This window comes from Rhopalosiphum padi, chromosome 3, assembly GCF_020882245.1.
Source record: "Rhopalosiphum padi isolate XX-2018 chromosome 3, ASM2088224v1, whole genome shotgun sequence".
NCBI classification, from domain to species: Eukaryota; Metazoa; Arthropoda; class Insecta; order Hemiptera; family Aphididae; genus Rhopalosiphum; species Rhopalosiphum padi.
The window spans coordinates 38,747,816-38,772,945 of NC_083599.1; the positions used below are offsets into that span (position 1 = coordinate 38,747,816).

A 25,130-nucleotide genomic window follows, 5' to 3' on the forward strand; every position below is an offset into this window, starting at 1 on the left:
AACGGTTGATTCTATAAACCAGTGATCACATTAAGCGGAACTCACTGTATTTTATATGAAGCATAAGTAGATAAAATGTGGCCCAATTACCGATCGCCCACTTATACATTCCCCGTACACTTATGTCTTATTTTTAGAAGGTTATTTAATAGATACAGAATTCTTAAAACCATAGAGTGAATAAGATTATTTTAAAATATAAAAAATAGCATTGTTAAATATGAATCATATTTATATTATTTATGCATATTATATTTACGATATTTCTCTTACAAAATCGAATGAAACAATAATAGGTATAACAAGTGAATGGGTACTAAAAAAAGAAAAAATGTTTGTTAATAAATAAATACAATAGTATAATTAAAGAATAAATAATTTATAACAATATGGTATACGAGTTGGTACATTGTTTAACATACTTACAATCTCTACAATTTTACTTATAGGGTACTTTATAAGTCCTAATAAATTGGAAATCATTAGCATACAAAGTTATAGATAAAAATAAACTTAAGACGATAATAATTTATTTGTTTTATATAATAAAAATATTTTTTTTCTATATAAATGATCGACATACACCAAAATAATAAAAAAATGTTTTTGTTTTTTAATTTTCAAAGACGCGTAGAAGGCTTCACTTTGTCTTTGCTGATATTGCAGTACGCCATTCTCTGGAATCATTTTCCATAACCGTAAGTGTTTATAACTGAAAAATAATAATTACAAAAATCGATATCACTTCGTTTACATTCAATATGAGAAATCTTAAATAATTTAGTCCAAATAAAACAATAGTGTACATGCCTACATAAATATCTATAGGCTTTGCGCTAGAAAACTATAATGCCAAAAAATAAAATTGTTATTTAATATTAAAATTTGTTTACTAAAAATATAAGCTCAATTTCGTCGAAACATGATATTGGCCTTTACTGCACAAATGATATAGTTTCTTAAAAATGATTATGTACTGAGGATAGAATTGTTGGGCATGAACAAATAGCTTAAAATGAAAATTGATTTTATAGGTTTGAAGTTTTCAAATTCAAATAGCGAAGGCCGAAGAGAAAAATGATGTAGATCCGGATATTGGAAAGAAACTATATTATAACATATCGTTTCGCAAGTCTGGACAATTATCCACTCAATACACTTAATACACGTGCATATAGTGTGTTGTATTGTTGTATTATAATGCAAACGGTTTAAATATTAATATGTAAATATATTATCCCGTGTACTAATACAGTATAATACACCGTGTCCATAAGTAGAGATTGTATATTGAAAAAAAAAGAAAAAAAACGTACCGTCAAATTCTTTTTCTACTGTTATCAGTAGTTCGTGCCACTGAGGTCCAGTAATACGAGGTACGTCCAAAGTACCACCATAGCATTCCGGTAGACATGGCTGGTATAGGTGTTTGTGCAAAGACTGTCGGTCGTTACCGTGGAAGATGATCTGTAACCATTTAATAGTATATTATTTTCATTAATTAATAATATAATGCGCACTGCTGTGCAAAATGTTTGCAAAATAATCACTCTAGGCGTATAAATTAGTAGTGGAAAACTGGGAAGAAAGGCGAAGGACGTGAATCGTTAAATTATTTTTTTGTAAGACGCTTTTTTTGGTCCACTAGAAATAAAATGAAAGCACCAGCATAAGTTTTCAATTTTACGTCGAGCAGTATTTTCTATTTTTGCATGTTTTCATCTCAAATAAATTTCCACTGTGACATTTAATAAATCAACAAGAGAAAATTGCAGGTAAAAGTAATATATTATTATATTATAAATTTATAAAGAGCAAAATATAATAAGACAATTTATGCATATTGCGCAGCATGATCTCTTTTTTTGTAGAAATTAAAACCACGCGGAAAACCAACTTAAGTCAGTAGTTTCTTAATGGTAAATCATAATAATTATAGAAAATTATGAATTATATAGGTACATTTATAATTTCACTAAAAAATATGAAAAATAAAACTAAATTTAAAAATTAAATTCCTTGTTCTCTAGTTCTTTTTGTTTTAAATATATTTTAAATCTTATAACCAAAATACAGGTACTATACAGGTATAAACTGTTACTATATATCGAGTACCTATTAATTTTAATAAATTTAAAATAAATACGCTTGAAAAATATTAAAATAAACTGAAAAAAACAATATTGACAATGGTAAATTCTCATACCACTCAAAAATTAAAAATAGATTCTTTCCTCAAACCCTATAACAGTGTTTCCCAACTTACGGGTCGCGAAATAGTTTTTGATGGATCATGGCAATACTCGTGGTATTTGTCAACTAATTAGGCAACTATACTGATAATAATATATAAAAAACCTAGGCAACTTTTTTTAGTGGTGGCCACGTACCCAATAAACAGTAAATTTGTGGGTCCTCATTACAAAAAGATTGGGAAACATTGCCCAATAAGATAAAAATAAAACGAGGATATTTCGTTGAGCCTATATTTATATATAGGTGATAGGTATATGATAATATAATGATTAGGACTATTATATTATTATTATCTTGACTGTCTTATTTTAATTTTAAGTCTCAGCTCTTGACTCTCTACCATTCACCAATATATAATATGATATAGACATCATAAGACTATGTGACAAGTTTCAGTGATTGAGGTATGTTACAACTCGAAAACGGCTCATCCTTGAGAATATAATCGTTCTTTCCCCCTCCGTGTATTAAGATGTATGAGCTCACCCTGGACCGTAGTTTTTCCCTCAAGAATGGTTTAAAGAAGTTGAAGACGACATTGAACAGCATCGGTTGGTTAACGATGTGGATTCCTTTGACTCGCGCAGGAACGCTGTCCTGAAAACGACGTAAACACAACAATATTATTTTCAATATGCATAGGTAATATGTTTCTGGATAAATTCGAATACGCATCACGCATGCCCTGACACACTTAAATATAGTTCCATAATGGAATTATAGGACATTATTATTAATTCTCAAAAAAATTTGTAGAAAATAAAAACCTAAACCTATGTAACATTTGTTATATCTTAAACACGAATATTGTTCATTAATGAACACTAAAAAATGGTCTATTTATGATTTTTTTTATAATAAAATAATTTTTCTATAATTAAGCGTAAATAGTAAATACCTAATATAATATACAGTATATACTATAATCAAAATTTTTGAACATAATATTTTAAACTAATAACCTATACGAATTATAATTTATAATTTATAACTAAGTAGGTATTGTTTTTAATATGTATAGATTTTCATAACTAATTAACTTTAAAAATTAAAACATGGTGGTTTTTTTTTATGATGTATCTACCTATAAGGCTATAACCAATAAATAGGTAATAAATAAAATATATTTATAAAATAATAATACATAAAAATTAAAAAGTAATTTAGTCGTTATAAATAAGACAAGGTATGTTCATAAAATATTTTTAATATGTTAAATTGGGCTTGATTTATTATATTAAATTATTAACTACATATATTATACTAAACATATATAAGTATACCACATATTACTTAAAAATATAAAATACTACAACATTCTTTGTTTTTATTATCTTTTGGTCCTTAACCATAGCACATCGCATTATTATGGTCTATGCCTATGAAAATTATAGTTCTATTAAACTTTTTTTTACGGTAAATTATTATTTAATTTTAATAATTTTTATGTGTTTATAAACGTGTGCGTAATATAGATTTCCGTACTTGAAGCCAGTCGACAATTCGCTTGGCGAATGGTGGGCTAAATTGCCAAGTCTGTTGCAACGACAGACCATCCATGTCGAAAACTACTTGGGCTCCGGCTACTTGGGTGGCTGGTTCCATTATGGCTGCTTCGAGGAATATCACAGCACCTTTGTATACTTCGTCCAACGTGCACTTCTTGTGCTTCCATTTCTCTGAAAAACCAAACAGATAAATACATATAGTCAATAAAAAATGTTAAATATTAGCTGCTTATACGTATTGATCACTTTTTTTTTTGTAAGTTTAATTCGTATCGTTAATTTGAATAAGAATATTTTAATATTTATTTAAATATTTGAAATAAAACCAGAGAACTTGTTAAGTTTAGATTAAAGTGAACCGTCATCATTGAATAGATCATTGTAAGACGGAAAACGTTTTTGAGCCTTTTTTGACAATATTGATAATATTATATAAAAAATATTGCCCATGTAGGTACTTTAAATATTTTTGAATTATTATAAGTAAATTTTATGAGGCGTCTTGTTTTATACTTCCAAGATTTTGACCACAAAAAAAAGTTTGTTGCAAAAAAAAATATATATGTTAACAATATTTATCAAAATGGTACTAAAATAATTTTTAAATTTAAAATATTTATAAAACTAAAATACGTCGGAATAGGTGTTGCATAAATATTTCCTTCTTATAGCTCTCCTGTCTACTCTCCCCGAGGATTTATAAAAAAAATTATATATTTAATCCAAAGTGTACTAGATCAAACTTTTATAACGTGTAACCACCCTCAAAGTTTAAGATTGAAGCATATTTTCTGCTTGAAAACTTTTTCTTTTTTTTTTTTGACAAAAAAAACATCATTATAAAACCTTTACATCCATTGTTTTTAACCTAAACTTTTCTTTTATCTTTTAATATGCCATATTACATTAGTACCTAATTAGTTTCGCGGTCTCGCGGACTATTCAAAAAAATTATTAGATTATAAGCAACATTTGGGAAGTTATATCAGGTAATTAATAATTAAATTTAATAGTCTGTATATTGACTCAACAAGATGACTTATCAAAATTTAATAACTTACTTCCTAATTCAATAACTAAAATCCTGCGTCCGCCTTGGTCACGTTTCGGTAAAACATGTAGTATATCATGATCAAAAATGTTTTTCTCAGTCTTGGGCGAAAGTCCATCGTATATATTTGAGTGTTTCACTTTGAATTGGTAGTATTGTTTGATCTGGCAAGGAAATTAAGTAGTATATTATGACATTATATTATAGATGATAAAATATGATATAGGTAATCTAGCCCAATGAGCTATGCCTTGTGGTATTACCAGCTTGTGTGCGCTTTCTGGATAGTATTTTGTTGGACGAAGAAAGCGTATAAGCCATGCCCTGTTGTCTAAGGGCACTTTGAGATCATTGTCCTCTAAAATAAAATAATAACAACAATATTTACAAAAATGGTTTTATTTTTTTAGTACAGTAACTAATAAGAAGCATAATAATATATTAATTGTTCAATAATATTTATTTTATAACTTATTGAATAGTCGAAATCACGTGGTTGTAGGTACATTATTGAACACCTCTATATATTAATTATATTAAAAACAGATTTGTAGCTTGTAAAATATTTGTAATATTTAAACTTGAATAACGATAAAAATGTATTAATGTTTTAATGTATGATTTCTTAGGTGTGTGAATGTTTTAAAATCTTTTGATAATACCTCTTCCGATTATAATATTTGAATATACAACTATAATTTATTGGTTCTACAGGTTGTTTTAAATAATTAAAAAAAATAATAAATATCTATAAAATATAGATAAGTCATAGGTATAAATTAAAATGATATTAGACGTATTAAAATACAATTAAAAATACGTTTAAATAATCGTTTTCTGTAATTATTTAATGTATGTACTTAAAAAAAAGTATTCGACAACAATTTTTTATGGGTTTTAAGATTGAACGACAACCAAATTTGTTCGTATAAAATAGATAAATTAGATACTACATCATTAATTATTTATCTTAATTGATTTTTCATCTCAGAACTTATTAACATGCATATACTAAATACTATTAGATTGGCGCATATCTGTAAACGCTTTAATAAATTACAACATTATTAGATGTTAAATATAATTAATTATGCAATGGTATTATTCGATCTTAATGTTTTTTTTTTCAAAGTTTCACTCTTAAAATAAAATCTCCATTTGGGTTCCAATTATATTTTATTAATTTACAATTTTAGCAAATGTCAATGTTATATTAGTTACAGTACAAACGTATTTTAAATAAATATATGGGAACTATATATACTAATACTTGTACATAGGTATAGTTTATAGTGAAGTATCCTTCATCAATCGTGTTATGTAGGTATAATACTTGCCATATTATTAATAATCAAAATCATTAAAATATTTAATTATTCAACTACCAAATTTAAATAAATAAATATTGGTTTTATGAATAATTTAAGTATAGTATTTTGTTTTATTTTATTTTATTATAGATTAAGGATATGTACCCATGGAAATATGTTTTATTAATTTTATATTATCATCACGTCACGTTAAAATAAATAATTAATTAATCTTTGGTAATAAATGTTTGTATGGTATCGCGTTATGTATCATCGGACATCATACTACAATGTATTTTATATTGATTAAATTAATCATAGGTTTAAGCGAAAGTAGGTAAGTATATTAATGAATATAGTTCCCTTGAATATTTTATTGTATACACATAATATAGTATATTATCTACACATATTAACATCTATAAAATGTATTAAACTACAATTAAAATGGAAAACGCTTTGAAAAATTAAAAAATAAGACGTATTACTCGTATTAGGTATATATATATTATAATATCCAACGAAAGTAGAACACGTTTAATATTTTATTGATAATTTGTTCTTTTATTCAGCTTATTATAAATGTATATAGGCTATTAATATTGAACCGCTATACGCAACTACAACTAAACCTTGAATATATGTTTTATAATATATATATATAGTATACACTCATTACTCGCATACAGTAACGTCAGTAACCATACTATACTACTACCGAAGTTGCATTTTTCGCCGACACAATGTATATAGTATAAGTATGTATATAAAAACCGACGAATTCTAAATTTCTAATAATATATTATCCTGCATATGCATATGCGCTTATTATGTATAAAAGAACATGTTTTTTTACCAATTGACAAGCTGTCCTAAATACTCCCCTCCCGTGTGGACGGTTTTTTATTTTAGGCTAGTAAGGGAAGCAGGGTATACATTTTATTTCGTTTTTCCATTTTTCCGAGAAAACTTGAATAATTTCACGATTTTTTCTCATATTTTTTCATATAAGCCCCTTACCCCGGAGTATTTCACAATATCGACATTTCTCCATTTTTGTCAACGGAAGGACTACACGTCATGTTGTATTTTAATGTAGATACCGGAATTTCGTCGAGGCATTTGTATATAATATTTCATAAATTTAATAATTTCAACATTATTATTTTTTTTTCACGAGTGAAACTGGCTAATACAACTTGTATTATTTAATTAATAATATATTATTATAAATCAATAATGAAGAATAAAAACAAAGATATGAATAGGAAACGCAGACAATTGATATAACACGCATAGTTAAATGACTTAATAACCTATATAGGCTATAGCTATATAAATGATAATATATTTATATATATATGTACTATAATATATACGCTGCTTATTTCTGTTCGTTGGTATAATGTGATGTATACATATTTGAGATCGTTAAAGTATATACCTATACAATAAAATACAAATATAGGTCATTGTAAGAACAAAAAAACATTACCGACAGCAATGAAATATAAAGAAATGGCCTATTATTATCTCGTGTTGTTTTCATTATTCCGTCGTCGCAATCTGCGGTTCATAGAACACAATTTTATGTCTGTACGAATTACTTTATTAATTTTTACACTCGCGTACCGGATTTATTAATGCGCGTAATTAGTAATAGGTGCATAATAATAAGTGTATCGATCACTCTAAACGGTAAACAGTCTCAATGCCATTACTATTATTGCCAATAAGTTATTGGTAAAAAGTGACTAAAACGTTTTCGAGTTAAATTACATGCATCGGATGTACATTATAAGGCTTAATAATGAGTATATAATTATAATATTATGAGTCATGTTGTATGTACTAAGTATCACGTGTGACGACTTTGAGAGAAAATAGTTTATATTTTTTGTTCTAACTATTCTAGTAGGTTACGGCGTTGTTAGTTATTTTTTTTTTATTTTATTTCGTGTTTTGCTACTATAAATACGTAGTTATATTATACATTTTCATTTTCAACGATATCGTGTATAATAATATACGAGTCATAGATACCAAATAAATTGTATAATTATTATAGAATACACATTTTGGAAGCCACAATAGTCCCTGTAAATTGTAATCTGAATCTCTCTAAAAACATTTTTGTGGTCCGTTTACAATAGTCGCACGTCTCGTGTAGTTGTGTATACAATATCTCGAGTGACGATTATTGTTGTTATTATTGCAGTTATGTACTGTATACTACAATAATTATTCTAATCAACGTCAAATAAACAAATAGTTTTGATTTACATTATTATTATTATTTCAAACTCAAAATATAGCGTTTTAGAGGATGTGTAATGATATGTGCGTACTTTCGAGTAATGCTTTCAGCTCAGCGATAGATTGTTCTTGTTGCTCGGGCGTTTCTCTGAGTTCTTTTACGGCCACATCCAACAACTCTGGTGACAAATCGTCGTCCAGTTCTAAACGGAGCTTGAATTCTCCAATTTGTATGCACGGCACTTTATCCAAATCCGATAAAAATGCCTCGCATCCTGTAAACAATAATAATAAAAAGTATTACAACAAAGTCGTTGAGTAGAAAAACACTCAGGTGAGCATGCTGAGTTTATGTACGCGCAATGCCGCAATCTATAATATATATATAAATTAATATATTAATATTTAATATAATATAATATATTTATATATTTAAATTCTAAAACTATGAGATATACATTTAACTAATAGGCAATAATAATAACAATAACAGATTTCGTATTACCTAATAAATTCCAATATGTTTAAATTAACAATGGGTAATATTTTACTGGTATAAAGAAATACAATTATTTAATATTTATTAAACATCAAGCGAATAATTTTCAACCACTTTATACTATATATATAGTGTAATATATCTACAAACACGAGTATATCAGATTACTAGATTACCTATAAATAATTAATTTGTATTTATTTGTATAGGTTTGAAATTAAAGTCAATAATATTCAGGAATTTAAAAATCATCAGGTATTCTATCGAACAATTAACTTGTTCAAATGTCAATTATTAATTGTTCAATTAGCGTGTTTTATCGACTATATTTACAATGATATTTTAAAATTGTAACAACTTATAAATAGTACCCACTAGATATATCTACAGAACCAATAATAATCTGTGGCCTTTCAAATTGTATATTTTTATGCTACTGTATATTATGTAATATCAACTCCAGAGTTAAATCCACCCCAATTTTAGTTTAAAAAACAATTTTTCTTTTTAGGATTTGAGCGGAGCGATGAATGTATTGATTTTAATTTTACAATGATGTATTTTTGTGTATACGAGTACACGATAGTCGATAAGTTGTCGATAAAATGCTACGAAAAAAATGTGGCTCGCAAGTTTAAAAAGGTTGGGCACACCTGAACTGGCCTATGGGCATACATAGGTACATTACATATTTTATTCCTACTTTTAGTTCGCGTGCAGACGGCTAAATTACAAAAAAACACAATCACCGACGTGAATGAAACCGGTGCTTAATATACTTATAATATGTACATAATACTTATATACCCATTATATGAGGTAGAGATCGGTACCAAAATGCGGTTTCGTTGCAAACGTGGTAACATGTATAATAATATTTTGCCCGTGTAGTTGTATTAAGATACATATATATATATATATGTATTATATACGTACATATAGTACATAATATAATAACTCGTCTGACTAGCCAAAGGAATGACACGCACGCCGACTCATATAATATTATGTTATTATATTAAAAATATTGACGGAAACTTTAATACATATATACAGAGTGATTCACCAAGAACTCTCATTCCCATTTTTTCTTTAATGATGAATTTATTCAAATCCTGGTTTTTACAATTTAAAATATACTTAAAAAACATATTTTCACATTCTTGAGATTTTTTTCTTTTTCTTTTTTTGAGTGGCTAGTGGTTATACAAACTTTAAATTACCAAATGGAAACCTAATTTTTATTGACTTTTTAGTCATTAAAAATGATTTTATAGAAATATAAAATAGAATATGTATTATTGGACGTAGTAGTTATTAAACTGAATCATAATTTTTACAAATTATAAATATTAATGGATTAATAAATTGTCAAATCGTCATAGCCTCGATGTTCTCATTTTAAAAACAGAAGTTCGTATGTACCCACAGAACACTCCTTAAGTAGTAGAAACAAATCTCTAAAATCTAAAAATATGTTCTTTAAGTATATTTGAAAATGTTAAAAATCAGATTTTGAATAACTGTATTTTATTGAAGAAAAAAGGCGCGCGGAGAGTATGCTCGGTTAATCGCCCTGTATGCGCACAATACTATATTGTCGGATCGAACCGGTTCTGTTTCCGTTGTACGGTATGACTGTCCACAAATCTGCAAATTAGCAGAGAAGCCAAGTTCATTCGTCCCATGTAACAATTCCAGTCGACGGTCGAAGTGGCTTAAGAACAGAACAGATGCTTGTGGAAGTGTCACATACATATAATAGGTATAGGTATACAGAGAAAAATCTCGTTGGCATAAATAGTTATTACATTTTTTTTTGTATTATGCAAGTTGTGTATACACATATTTTATTTGTGTTCGTATAACGTATAGACACTAGACTTCTTAAAAAAAACAAAATCAAGTAATGATGTAGTGATGCGATTTGCGATCAAAATACAGTGGGGATTCTCGTCATCTCCACCTCGACCAAAGCACAGCCTGTCGGCGTACACTTGCTACAGATTATAATCAAATCATATTATCATTATGTTATTAGCAGTATCTATCGATTAAGCCGATATGTCGACATCAGATCGAACTAGTGTGATTTATTTTTTCATCTTTATACGTTAAAAAACGATCCGTATTCGAACTCGGTAATATAATATTATGTCGCTTCGACGAGGCCGAAGAGTGGCATTTTATTCGATCGTTTTACATAACCTGTTCTATTAGATTATTCGGGAGGTCAATTTTTTTTAGAATTAGCATAAATGCGCCATAAATGTTTCGGCTAACGATTATTATTTTAAACGTGCAGCGTACTCTAAATCAATTATTATGATTGATAAATGTATGTATGCCAAAAGCACGAGTGTGATAATACTTATAATAGTTTTATTTCTGACAGTTTTTATACACGTGACTCCGCGAAGCAGAAAAGATCATCTGGTTATGTAGTTATTGTGTCTGCACTTCTGCAGACTGATATAAATCAAATTATCGTTTTGGGACTTGACCTACTGTGTGCTATACATACGTAATTTGCATTCATTATTATCTAGATATTATGGTAATCGCAAGCTCGTAAAAACGTTCATTCATATTTCGTACTTCATTTTCTGACGAACAAACGTGACAAATTGTTATAAAAATCTATTGCACAACGATAAGGCACTGAAGTGCATATATGGTATGTGCTGTAAATTAAATTAAGATATTCAAGTTGAATAATTCAACGGCAAGGGATACAGTTGATTTTTGTGTATTATTATGAACTATTATTACTTCCTATGGTTTTTTTTTTTTGTATAAGTTGTTTGGGCAATTAATTAATCTAATGTAAATTGATAGTAAATAAAGACACAATGTTGAACGATGCATAAAAGTGGTTTTAATAAAAATCTAATTTTTTTTCCGACTAGAATTAATTGACTAGTGATCTAATTAAGACAATTAAGTTATAAATGTATTCCTGTTGAAATATAAAAACTTAAGATGAAAATAATTAGTAAATTTTTAAAAATAAACATTTAAGATATCATTTAAATAGATTGAATAAAATTTGAACATATTTCAGTCGACATTGGACAAAATTCGAACCTAATAAAGAATAAAGGGTAATAAAAGTAATAGTAATAATAGTACTCAAACATGACTATGCGATGAAAACGTCGTAGGTACACATTTAAAATCGGTATTCCTTGATCCTTGTAAGTCATTGCGTTCAAGGTAAACTACAGTGATAATACGAAACGCTGATATAGACAGTATAAAATTAATTTATAGGTTTTATATAATGTAAATTATTTTACCTAATTGTGCGTGTACACGATTAGTATAGTTACTTTTTACTAATTACTAATATTTTTTTCACCAACCATATATTATTATAGTTTTCACTAATCGATTAGTTTATATGGTAATTATATGGTAATATGTGATTATAAAATTAGTGGGTATTCACCAACATTATCGGACGAACTGGAGTTGCTGGATTATCCGAGGTCGTTTCGAATTTTAAATGAAACGAGTAAAACAGAAATAATAACGGTTATAATCATATATTTTATACATCCAGACTTGTAAAAAATTAAAAAGCCTATTTTAATCACAGACACTATAACAGTGAAAAAAAAAACATTAACAATCTTTAGCGATCTGTTGACGATTACCATATTTGTTGATATTATGATGAAATCTAAGGGGTCTCGTAGATCTGCGAATTATTTATCGTATTTTTACCGGCAAATAAAAACTATGTACTCAAATCGTCAGCAAGAATGCGAATATCCGTGGATCCAAAGCCGTTTTGACATCGCCATAATAATATAAACGCAGCAAAACACGATTTAATTAATGTAGCACGGTCACTATCGCGGCGGTCCGCGTTGACCGTGGAGACAATGTAATAATTTAAAAAACACAGATATCGTAACGCCGCGCGGAGACGACCGGCGAACCAAACATATTATAATATATTATTATAAAATACTGTGCGGCGGCGATGTCGTTTTGTGGATAACGCCAAGGACATACGACTGTATGGTTTGTATATTATATTATATATTATTGCCGTGCACCGTACGTGATTGTACCAGTAACGTCAACATTTACAAATAGCGCACAACAACTAGCCGTGCATATATGTATAGTATATTATAATAATATTGTATACTATTATTTTGACGATCGAGCGACGACGACGTACAATATAAATAATAAGCACACCGGTTTGGCGTGCCACGGTCGTGAATGTTGCACTTATAACATATTTATATGCACAAACATAATATACAAACAATGATAATATGAACAATAACGCATCACACACTATCACTATATTATAAATAACCACGTGCGCGTTTCGTAATAAGCATATATAGTGATTTCTTTTGTCGCGCACCCACCTCTACGAGTAGGTATAAGTGGTATAACATACGTATATACGAAAAAAGAGAAGAAAAATACGTTTGACACCCGCGAGTGATGTCCTCGTCCTGTAAACGTACAACAGAAGATTTCTGTTCAGCAGCTATCAATTAGGTACTCGTCAACATTACTCTCCGAGTAATGAACATTAATTTCTAAATTAATATTAAATTATTTCATAACATCTACTCATAATCGCTTGAGTAGCTGTTACCGTAAAAAAAAAAAACAACATACAAACACTGCAGTTAATGTATACGATTTAATGACTGCAGTATAACTCGGTATAATATATTACAGCTGACTGCAACACAAAATTGGTTCTGCTGAACGAAAATTTCTTATGTTGTTTATTTGTAAGAAGAGACAACGCACGTGTCCTGCTCTTTATCAGCGCGACGTTTTGTGCAATGTGATTATTAAAATTATTTCTATATTGACACGTGCTGTGCAATGAACCCACGACTACAATATAGTTTTTACTTCTCGAAAATATTGATTGCTACTTTGCTAGCGAATTTATACATTCACCACTCATATATTAATTCATATACTCACGAGAGAGTTATGAGTTATTATAATTTACATATTTTATATTTTATCTCGTATGTTTTTTTTATATCTCTGTATATAACTATTTATACGTCGATACGATATAAAAATTATATACGCTATTTATATGCACATTTATTATTGATCTTTAACGGTCTGAGTATGCGTATAAACTAACGAATCGAAAAAACGAAAAATTCACGGTCGCACAAATATATCATAATATAATACATATATCATATTATTAAATGTTATTTACTCGCAACACGGGAGGATTTCGGCGAGAACGCGTGGGCGCAATTTTCACGATACTGCGATCCCCCCGATCCCATATCACACACGTATATATATATATAGTATAATACCTCTTGTCGTTTACGTCATCAAAATATTTCGAGTACACAAACAACACGTTATTAACAACACGAATTATTGTTATTATTATTATATATAATTATATTTGTATATTTAAAAGTTTTGCATTTATATAATAGTGTATGGCATTATTCCGCGGGACCGCCAAACCGACGTCTGTCTGATAACTACACAATATTATGTTACGCTAAAGTTGATTTCCGACGAAATCGTACACGGGCGGCCGGAAAAGCACAATCAAATTATTATATTTCGTATTGCAAACGCGATTCAGCATTAACCGCGAACAAAGAAAATATAACATATATATATATACGGTTTTATATCAAAGCGTGTGGGCAATATAATATTACTCCTATTTCTTATGTATATTTATACGGATTGTGCACTACATACTCGTATGATTGTCGCATAATATTATGGAAATATATTACACACACACATGCACACGCACACACGATTCCTCTGACGCATACCGCTAACCGACCGTTGATCTATTCGTGTGGTAATATAATTATTATAATACGTGTCCGCTGTGTTTGTTTTCGTGCTATCGGCATGCGCGCGTATTATGTGTACTGTATATGCAACGGTCGGTTTGGTAAAAAAAAAAAAAAAAATAAAAAAATTGAAACAACAAAACGTCCCGCGTTGATTTTTAGCTTATTCCATACGTATATCATGCATACATTTTCTTGAATTTTATCCATTTTATCCTCGCACCCGACGGATTGTGTATGATAATTAATAGAGGGACACGTCAGTGCGACAAACGCATAGCGTATATAGAGTATATACGTGTACGTTATAATAGTCGCGCGACTCGCCAGTGACCTCATCCGGATACGAGACGCGTGTAAACGTTTCGAACGCAAGCCATATTAAGACGAAATGTAGTATATTTTTTACCTAACGAGCCGAATAAAAACCGAATAAATAAGCTCAACGGTGGTCAGTATATAGCAACTTGTTAATTAAAGAAAAGAAAAAATGATAGAATTGAGAAAATACTTTTCTCGACTTATTATTGTTGACGATAATACAAGGTGGGGCGAAACAGGCAGTGCAGTTTTGAAAGGCTATTAAAAAAAAACTACGCAACTTACAAAAATTATATTTATTTAATTTTTTTCAGTACATCATGCCGTTTTATATATCAAGTTTTAAAAATGACATCAGAAAGATGATGGCCGCCAGCAGCGATACACTGATGAAGGCGATTTCTGAAATTTTCTGCCGCATTTTGACACATTTCGACTGGTATAGCGCCAATTTCCTCCCTAATTCGGTCTTTGAGTTCTTCCAACGTGTGAGGCCGATGTTTAAAAACCTTTTCCTTCAGGTAGCCCCACAAGAAAAAATCACAAATGCTCAAGTCTGGTGAGCGCGCAGGCCACCTCAAATCACCCCTCAGAGAGACGAGATGTGTAGGGAACATCTGTCGCAGCTTCGTCATTGAAACTCGAGCAGTATGTGCTGTAGCCAGACCAAACCATGGTAATGACTAATAACGGCATGGCCTGCCCGACGAAATGAAACCACCATAATCGTACTATCCCAACCACACGTGAAGTACCAACCTTTCAAAACTGCACTGTTTGATTTGCCCCACCCTGTATTAAACTATATGTGTCTACTATAATATAGTACATACTGATATTATCTTAACTTTTTGATCGTGATCAATCGCAGTAACCGTAACATCTTAACTTCTACGTATATTCATATTATATACTTGTACTCACATATGTCTAGTTTAGTTTACAATAATATGCGCATCCACTATTGTTCGATTCGCCTATACCGCGGTTATGTGTAGAACTGTAGAACATATTTTACAATATTTTTTCAAGTTTCAACCAGCACATTCAATATATCGTCAAAAACTATTGTAGTAAGTACTTATTCATTTATATCAATGCTTTAAGTTCGTGTAAATTATATATTTTTACTTTTTACACACAGGAAAATAAAACAGACAAATGCATACAGTGTTCTGGATACTATTAATATATGTAACAGTTATATTGCCCGTTATATACTCGTATACCATAAATATAAAATATAGTTTCAACTCGGGACTTTATCGTAATATTATAATGTGATATTTTTTCAGAAAATTTTAAATCGGGGCCATTCGATGCTAGGTATAATCCTAACAACACAGAACCGGTATAACTAGAAATACGATTCACTGCTATATAAGTAACTTAAAAAAATAACGTAGGTACAGTTACCGTTAATATTACACGTTTATATAATTATAGATATAAATGTATTGTTTTCTAGGGCAAATAACGCACAAAGTGCATTCTAACTTTGAGAACGTCATTTTATTAACCTTATTATTGTGACTGTTCTATACATTAAAACATTATACAATCACAGACAATAATTAGCAATGTGTTTTTGCAGAAAAACAAATATAATTTTATCTACGCTGACTGCTATAACAGCGGCATACATTAGTTTTGATAAATACTCGTGCATAATATCATGACGTTATTTTTATTTAATATGAGACTATTTTGGGTTTTCGATTTGAATTTATTTTTTCGAGCAAAGTAATCATACAAAATTTGTTTAAATAAATGTATAAAAATAAATGTGGGAAGTAGATAACCGCTCAGCTGTACAAGTAGGAGTCGAATGTACCTTGTCATGAACTATAATGTTAAATTATAAATGATTTACACGATGAAAAACTATTCTGAGCGGAGACGGTCTAACTTTTGGGTGACCAAGGTTAACAAACAACAAACCTGACCGCAGGCCTAATTACCTAACCTGTTTAGGTGGTCTATGGTACTAAAGATGTTTTTCATTAAAATTTTATTTTTCATTCAAAAAAAATTAAAGTAATTATCAGGTAGTTATAAAATATCAAAAAAATACTGTAAATGCTTATAAATTTAGCCAATGTTTCTTTGGATGCTTAGACCGTAATCGTTTAGTATATGTATAGTCATTATTCTTCTATGTATATCTCATACAACAAAATTTGTCCAAAAAAATAATTACATAAATAATATCTAACCAGAACATTTTCAATAATGTAGTATTCAGGTCCATCACTCGACTCGCCCTTGGGAATAATACTTATATATATATAGGCAATTTAAAGGAATTATAAGTTATAACTATGGAATGTAACATATATTCTTTTTAGCTGGACGTGACATAATGACACGAATGACTTTCGTTAATTGTTTAATGCTTATTATATCGTTTAAAATGTTTGGAATAGACGTGAAATAGTACGCGTCATAGTTATTGTTTTATTAATTACTATTGATGTAACTATTAAAAAAATAAAAACTCGTAAGTATAATATCAAAGTATATAGGTGTATAAATACATATTATACTATACCCTTGTATATATATATTTATATTTCAGGTTTCTGCTGTAATTTGTAAATCGAGTTACAAGGACTTTTGAAATCTGATGATAGGGTCTTAAGAAGGTAATGTTATCATGTATATACAATAGATACAATAATATGATGCATGGATAAAATTCACACAGTTCTATGTTGGCCAATTCGAGTGATCTATTTACAATTCAACATAAAGCATTCATAATTTCAAAAACCATTAAGGTTTTAAAAAACAATATATTTCTTGTTAATTTTTATTACAATATTTGTTTCTCAAATTGTTTATTTTTTAAACGACTGTATAATAAAATACACTTTTAATTTCTTATTTGATTTTTATAGATTGAAGTACTGCGTAGTGTTTATATTCTATAATTTTATGTTTTAAAATATTAAATTAAAAATTATGCTGTTATTCAAAAGAGGAAAAAATTTAAAATATAATAGTGATAAAAATTGATAAAAATATTGTTTAGTAATGGCATAAAATTATGTAAAAGAAATATTTTTAAAAACATTAGTTTTCTGAAATAATATCTTATATTATATTTTTAAAGTAAACATAACAATTGAAAAAGTAATAAGTAATAACGTTTACAAATTATTATTTACAGAATAGTTTTTATAAACTTGTCTCGTCGTTTGCATTTTCCAGTTTTCATGATTATAATTTATAGTACATATTTCACTACCCATGTTCTAAACGGTTATCTAGAAAAATCTGAAAAACGTCTAAAAATATTGTAATCAATCTCATTGCTGTTTATGAAAATATAAAAGTCAAATAATCTCATAATCCGATTTTGTACTTGGAAATTGTTTTTACTATGTTTAAATTGCCAGGTTTGCGATCAATTGGTTATAATCACTTATTACTTATTGCCATATTCTATTTATGCTCTAAAAACCACCAGCCGATGGTCATGGATACAAACAAAGAATCAAATTTTTGACTTCGTAAAAATCACAATATTGGAATGTAAGTACTACAAATAACTTTTTAAAATACTATTAATAATAATTATAATGTAAAAGCAAGTCACCCATTACCGAAAAGGCGAAAAATCATTCTAACTTCTCACCATCATTCAACATTATACCCAAGTCATCTTTAATAAGATTAATCTCTTTTAACTGGAGTCATCTCAAGTCTATGTATTATATAATAAAAACTGAAAAGTATGTACAGTAGAAATTAAAGTTAATAACCCAAGTCTAGTGCCTTGTAATAATGTAATTGGGGTGACCTCTTACTCACATGTTACTCACATCTATAATATCTCAACAATTCTCATCATTCATTACTTATAATTTTATACTAATTTTGTGCTATAATTTGTACAAAATGTTTATTTCAAATAAATGAAAAAAATAACTCATAATAATATAGAAATTTATAATAATTCTGCACAATGGTCATCTACACACATATCACTATTTCAGTACAATTTTCGAACACTACAATAATAGCACGGAGCTCACGCAGCACGGTAACATAGCAGCCGCTATCATTACATAACCTTCCAAGGTCTGGGTCGATGACTACGAAAAAAAAAACAATAATCGCGAACGAGATACCTCACATATATTCGCATATACGTAGAATGTAGGTGTATGTTTAGATGTGATACATTTTTTTTAAATTTGATACTCATACAGAGAGATTCTTTACCAATAAACATTCATTATACGTCGAAAACGAGGTTGGAAAGCATAAGAATTTTTTTAAAACTCAAATTCACAACAAAATAAAAATATACCATACACATATTAATATACTTAATATAATTCATTATTTTAAACAGACTCAAATGTGTGAACTTTAGAAAAAATTAATATTTTTTAATTTAAAATTGATTATTGACATGTTTAATTAGTTAATTTTTCCAATAATCTTATTGTCCAATATATGATCGTCATAATAATCTAAATAATACAAGCTGTGTCCATAAACTGTAAACACTTAATATTTTTTAAAACAGAAACACAATATTTATTCTATATATTTTGTGATTTTTAAGTAATAATTTAATATTTATAATTTGTTCTTAAATCCGAATTTTAGACAATGAATTTAACAGTAAAAAATGTAGGTAGGTATATTTAATCAATCCCAAATACATAATAATATAAATTTACATTAATTAATTAGAATATAATTTTATTGTTAATAAGACATTTTAGTCGATTTATCATACTCTACCTACATATAGTAAAAAATGTAAGTTAGGTAAACATACATGGTATCTGAAAGTATAATATCTGAAAATATTATTAAAAATACATTAGAGTGTTTATTTTGATGAGACTTTCCTTACTATATAAAAAAATGATAAATAAAAAAAAAAAAATTGTACAATGCGAAATTGTTAATGAATCTGCAGTATTAATATCTAGTAGTTATGTTAGTTATAGAAATACTTATAGAGTATAGAAATACATTATATATCTACTTTAATAGTTAATTATTGTAACATTTTTTTATTTCTAGTAAATAGTTTGTTAAATATTAGAAATATCACATATAGTTTTTACTTTAAATTCGGTCGGACTTTATAATTTATCGTGTACTTTAGAATATAATTTATTCTGTGGAAATATCTTGTTCAGACAATATAAATTTCTGAAAGATTCATATATTTATGTAATTTTTGTTTGTTAAATCAAATATATCTATTAATTGAATATTAAATGAAAAATACTGTCGTATCTTGTTTATAACCGATCAAACAAATAAAATATACCTTTCTCACTTTCTGTAACAAATGAAATGGTAAAATATCTAATACCTAGATAATTAAAAATTTTAATTTAACCATAGACACAATAAGCAAATGCACAATGTGTCGATAAACAATTGATATCGTAATAATCGAAATGTAACAGTTCGCATGAACTTCCTTATTATTATATGTGCAGCACTACAACGTCTACCACCAAACCGTCATTTGATTATAGTCTCGCAATGCGATATGAAAAGCAAAATAACATCATATATAGTTTAATAAGACTATATTATCATTTATTATAACCACGTGGGTAAGTATAATTTAAAAACAGCGATATCGACATGAATTGGGTTATCGAAATTCCGATTGCGAAAAAAATATTTCATTGCTAGAGCGCTAAGAGTTTTATGATATTTTTTATTATATTATTTTCATGGCCGTCGCAAGAACGATGAGATATAATATGTATTATTGCTCTGGAAATCGGAACAAAAGTCATAGTCGTGAAGACCTTTTTTTTTGGTTAGAACAAAAACGGCTGCACGTCCTATACACTATACAGGAATACCGTTCAAAGGAAATATTGGACAATGTGTTTACACTAAATTTTAGGATACTGGTAAACGACAAACGACGCACATACGTAAATATTGTTTTGACGGAACAATAACGGAAGAAATGGGGTCGCGCGCAACGTCACTTACCTTTGTTCTTGGTCATCTTGAAAATCGGGCGTACGTGTGCGGTTAGGATACGACCGGATGTGTCGGAAAGCAGAAGAACGACTGTTAATAAAGACGGGCTACGGGTCGGTTTCGTCGTGGACTACACGCTCAGAGTGTGGCGGCGGAAAAGTGCGTACGGCCGTGCGTACGTCGACTGATGAGAAAACTGGTCGTCGGTTCGTATTTGGTGGCGAGCGATCGGCGTGCGACGGGTGGCGGCGGCGGCGATGGCATATTATAATCATGTGTGTGCGCGCGCGAAGGACCACAAACACGCTTGTATGTGCATAATATTTGTTATTAGTGTATTTTTGTTTTTGTTTTTATTGTACACACACACACACACACAAACACAAACACACACTATCGCGGACGGGAACTGCTTCTCGTGAGGTTTTTTTATTTTTATTTTCGTTATCGAGCCTCCCGACCCCGCGCCGGCCCACTTACGCATCCTTGACACGCGCTCGTACCTGCGTACCTTTAAACAATAATATCATAATAACTCCGTCGGCCGGACGGACGTTGCCCGCGCGAAAGGACTATACACCGTCCGAGATATAATATCAACTCTAAAGCTGTATAAGGTATAACGTATAGTGATATTGATATACTATTATAACTTATATAATATGCCATCGAATGCCGTAACTTTTCGCTTGTACTTTTTATTATTCGTATAATACCTACCGTGTTATTCGCCGAGTGCGAGACCCGCTCAGTCTACATATACATTGAGTGGTATGTAAGTTTGTATAGACTTAAACAGTGTCCCGGCGTGTTTATACATATATATATATATACTCAGTTTTAAGTGTTTTAACATGGATTTGTATTTTCGCTGGGTACGACTTTTTATTCCTGACAGATTTCGCGTTACAGTCCCTTGGTTGTCCCTGCTAGCAATCGAAGTACGATTTAATTGCGTATAGGTGCGACGTGTGCGAGGGGATGTCACGCATCCGGCCCCTTTAGCATGTGCTATGTACAAATTATTTTGTAATTAAAGTATAAGAATATTAATATCATTTATGTTATTTTTTCCATAAAAACTTTAAGATAATGGCCCAAGACAACGTCTTGTATAATTATAACTGCTTGCCGTTATATTATATAATAATATTTTAATATCATCATGGCTGGATTTCCGTTACGGTTATTAATTACTAAATTGCATAATTCTATAGTAAAAATAATAAATAAATGTAAACGACAAAAAAATAAAAAATTTTAGAAAATAAATAAACATTTTTTAGGTTTATAAAATAATTAAATGTTTATATACAGAGTGATTCAAAACAATTTCAAATCGATTTTTGAAAATTTCGAATTTTACAAATTTCGATTTTTATTTACCAAAGAATAATAAGAATTAAATACACCGCGTTTGCTTATCAAATTTTTTAACCTAAAATGGAATGGGCTATATACATTTTGTCATTTTTGGCGTCATATCTAAGCGATGCTTGATGGCATACGTACCCTTTCCACGACTAATTGATTTAAAAATTATGTAATTAGGTACTTATTTTGCAAATGATTAGTAAATATTTTTGTATTTGTTTTCAGATTATGAAAATTATTTTTCAGTTGGACTAGTCTGATATAAAAAAGTGTGTAACTATAACGACTTCAAAATGGTACCAAAATGACTAATGAATAACGATAAACATCACGCAATTTTTAAATAAATTGGTCTTGGTGGGCGCATTAGGGCAACTTAATTTACGTCTCAGTGGTACTAAAAATGTAAAAAACAGCGTGACACATCATTATAGAGGGAATATTTTAACCAATTTGTGTATTGCTTTACGTGTCTTTATACTCAGAAATTTTATTTTGAGAAAATAAGTGTATACAATTTTATTTGTTTTAGTGTATATATTTTTTTTAATAAAAACTATAGTTTAATTTATTTTTTATAGATATAAATAACTGAAAAAATAAGAATTATTTTAATATTTTGATGATATATCTATTTTATACTTACCTACGTTGCACTTAATTGTGATCACAACATACAAAAAAATATACATAATTTTCTAAACCTAATTTTTAAACTTACAATTTCCGTTATAAAGAAACGAATAGCGCTTCTAGAAAGTATCAATAATTTTATTCTAAAACAATATATCACACAATTTTTTCTATAAGTTTAAATACTTGAATTTAAAACAGCCATGTTGTGCCCGTTAAGCCAGTAATATCAGTAATATGTATTGATATATCTTTACAGTAATATGTATTGATATATCTTTAGTTATTAGTTCACTAACGAATAAAATGTTTATAATAATTAGATAAATATAAAGCATTATGGTATATTATTAATTATTATTGATCGAGAAAATCTTTGGTACATTTTTCTTATATGTTTCCAGTCATTTCCAGGTGGCTTCAGCAACCTTAACCACATCCATATAAACTTCTATCAATTTAAATTCATTTTTTAACAATCTTTTTGTTTTTACTCAAAGATATATACTCCGAAAAATCAATTTTAAAGTCAAAAATAAAAGTATCAGCTCATATGATATTTTCTACATAACTACTCGATTAATGAACTTCTATAACCGACCCATTAATAAGAGTCATTAATACCCGTAATTTCCACCCTAACTATAATTAATTTTAATTATTATCATTACTTATTTTACTTATTATGTCTTTTACCTAAAAATAATAAATATTGTAAATAATAACTTATAATATTTATTACACGTTAACTCTTGTATAAAATTCTTATACCTTATTCCTATATTCTTATGTTTACAACTATTTTACTAATTAAATAACAAAATCCGTTGAACATAAATTTATAAAATAAGTCATAAAAAATTCGAAGATGTATTTTTAGTTAATATTAGACGTGGAACAAGGTAAAAAAAATTTTTTCAAAAAAAATAGTACAAAACAACAAAATAATAAGCATTAAAAACAAATATAATAATATATGACTACAAAATTCAATTAATTTATTTAAATATTTAGAATATGTTAGTTAACGCTATCCACTGAATGGAAAGTGACTTATGGGTAACTTGTTAATTTTATTTTCCTCATAATATATATATATATAGCTATATTTTTTTTATAAGATTATAATTATTTTAATTTATAAATTATAACTATGTCATTGAACATTTTTATTACATAGTTTATTTATATATAGGTACAGAATGATTCTCCAAGGATGCCCATCCTCATTTTTTTTTTTATGTATTTTTTTTTTGTTTTACTGGATAGTCCTTTGGTTATACAAAATTCTATTTTTCAAATAGAAACCCATTTTTTTCACAATTAGATATTTTTTTTAGAAAATTTATATTTAGGCATTTAAAATAAAATTAATATATTGTTTTGTGAAGAATAGAAGACCAACGAGAGATGGTCATAATATTTTGAAGAAAAATGATAAAGAATTCACGGATTTTAAGTGTGGCTATCTTTTAATGTTATTTGCAAAGTACGTATAAATACTTTTAAGTTTTTCGTAAATTTTTCGTAAAACTTTCGAATTTCTGGAAGACTGGATATCATAAAATGTATAGATCGTTCACCGTACACGAGACAATATTGTACTCATCAGAGCTACTACACAAAACATTTTATACAATCGGTTCATGGAATTAAAATTAAAATATACAATTGTCCGTATTGAATTATTAAAAATATATATATATATAATACATAGAATTATATTAAAATAAAATAAATTATGTATAAAAAAAGCTGTACGTTTCCGGCCACCTAAACGTTCGGACTTGAATGTGACAACACTCTTTGATCCCTATATTACGCCACTACATCAATGGCGAACTGAAAATTTAACATTAATTTTTTTACAAATTATATACAATTTTTTTTTAGACACTTTAGCAATATTCTATTTGTGAGAAGGCCGCAGACACGGAAGATATTTTCGATAAACATATTAATGCAGTAACATTAATAAAATACATCATTATATAGGTGTCTATAATAAGGAAACCGATAAAAATCTGGACCTCATAATATTATATTTTGCAAAACAATAATATTATTTATACTTTTTCGAAATTTATTTTAGGCAAT

At 28.5% G+C, this 25,130-nt stretch overlaps 1 protein-coding gene across 2 annotated transcripts in view; it reads right to left on the minus strand.

Annotated features, from left to right (window-relative positions):
* Positions 1–334: 334 nt before the first annotated feature.
* The window catches only part of LOC132926559 (alpha-tocopherol transfer protein), a 41,887-nt gene continuing 17,091 nt past the window's right edge, over positions 335–25,130 (minus strand). The window contains exons 1-8 of one of the 2 annotated variants that reach the window (XM_060990929.1): positions 21,036–21,225; positions 8,474–8,656; positions 5,079–5,173; positions 4,826–4,979; positions 3,742–3,935; positions 2,743–2,853; positions 1,317–1,467; positions 335–712 (exon numbers count right to left, since the gene is read on the minus strand). In XM_060990929.1, the coding sequence (XP_060846912.1) occupies positions 684–712; positions 1,317–1,467; positions 2,743–2,853; positions 3,742–3,935; positions 4,826–4,979; positions 5,079–5,173; positions 8,474–8,656; positions 21,036–21,051 (933 nt within the window). In that variant the 5' untranslated portion in view covers positions 21,052–21,225 and the 3' untranslated portion in view covers positions 335–683. Of the gene's footprint in view, positions 713–1,316; positions 1,468–2,742; positions 2,854–3,741; positions 3,936–4,825; positions 4,980–5,078; positions 5,174–8,473; positions 8,657–21,035; positions 21,226–25,130 lie in introns of those variants that run through there. The other variant, XM_060990928.1, reaches the window with a different exon arrangement.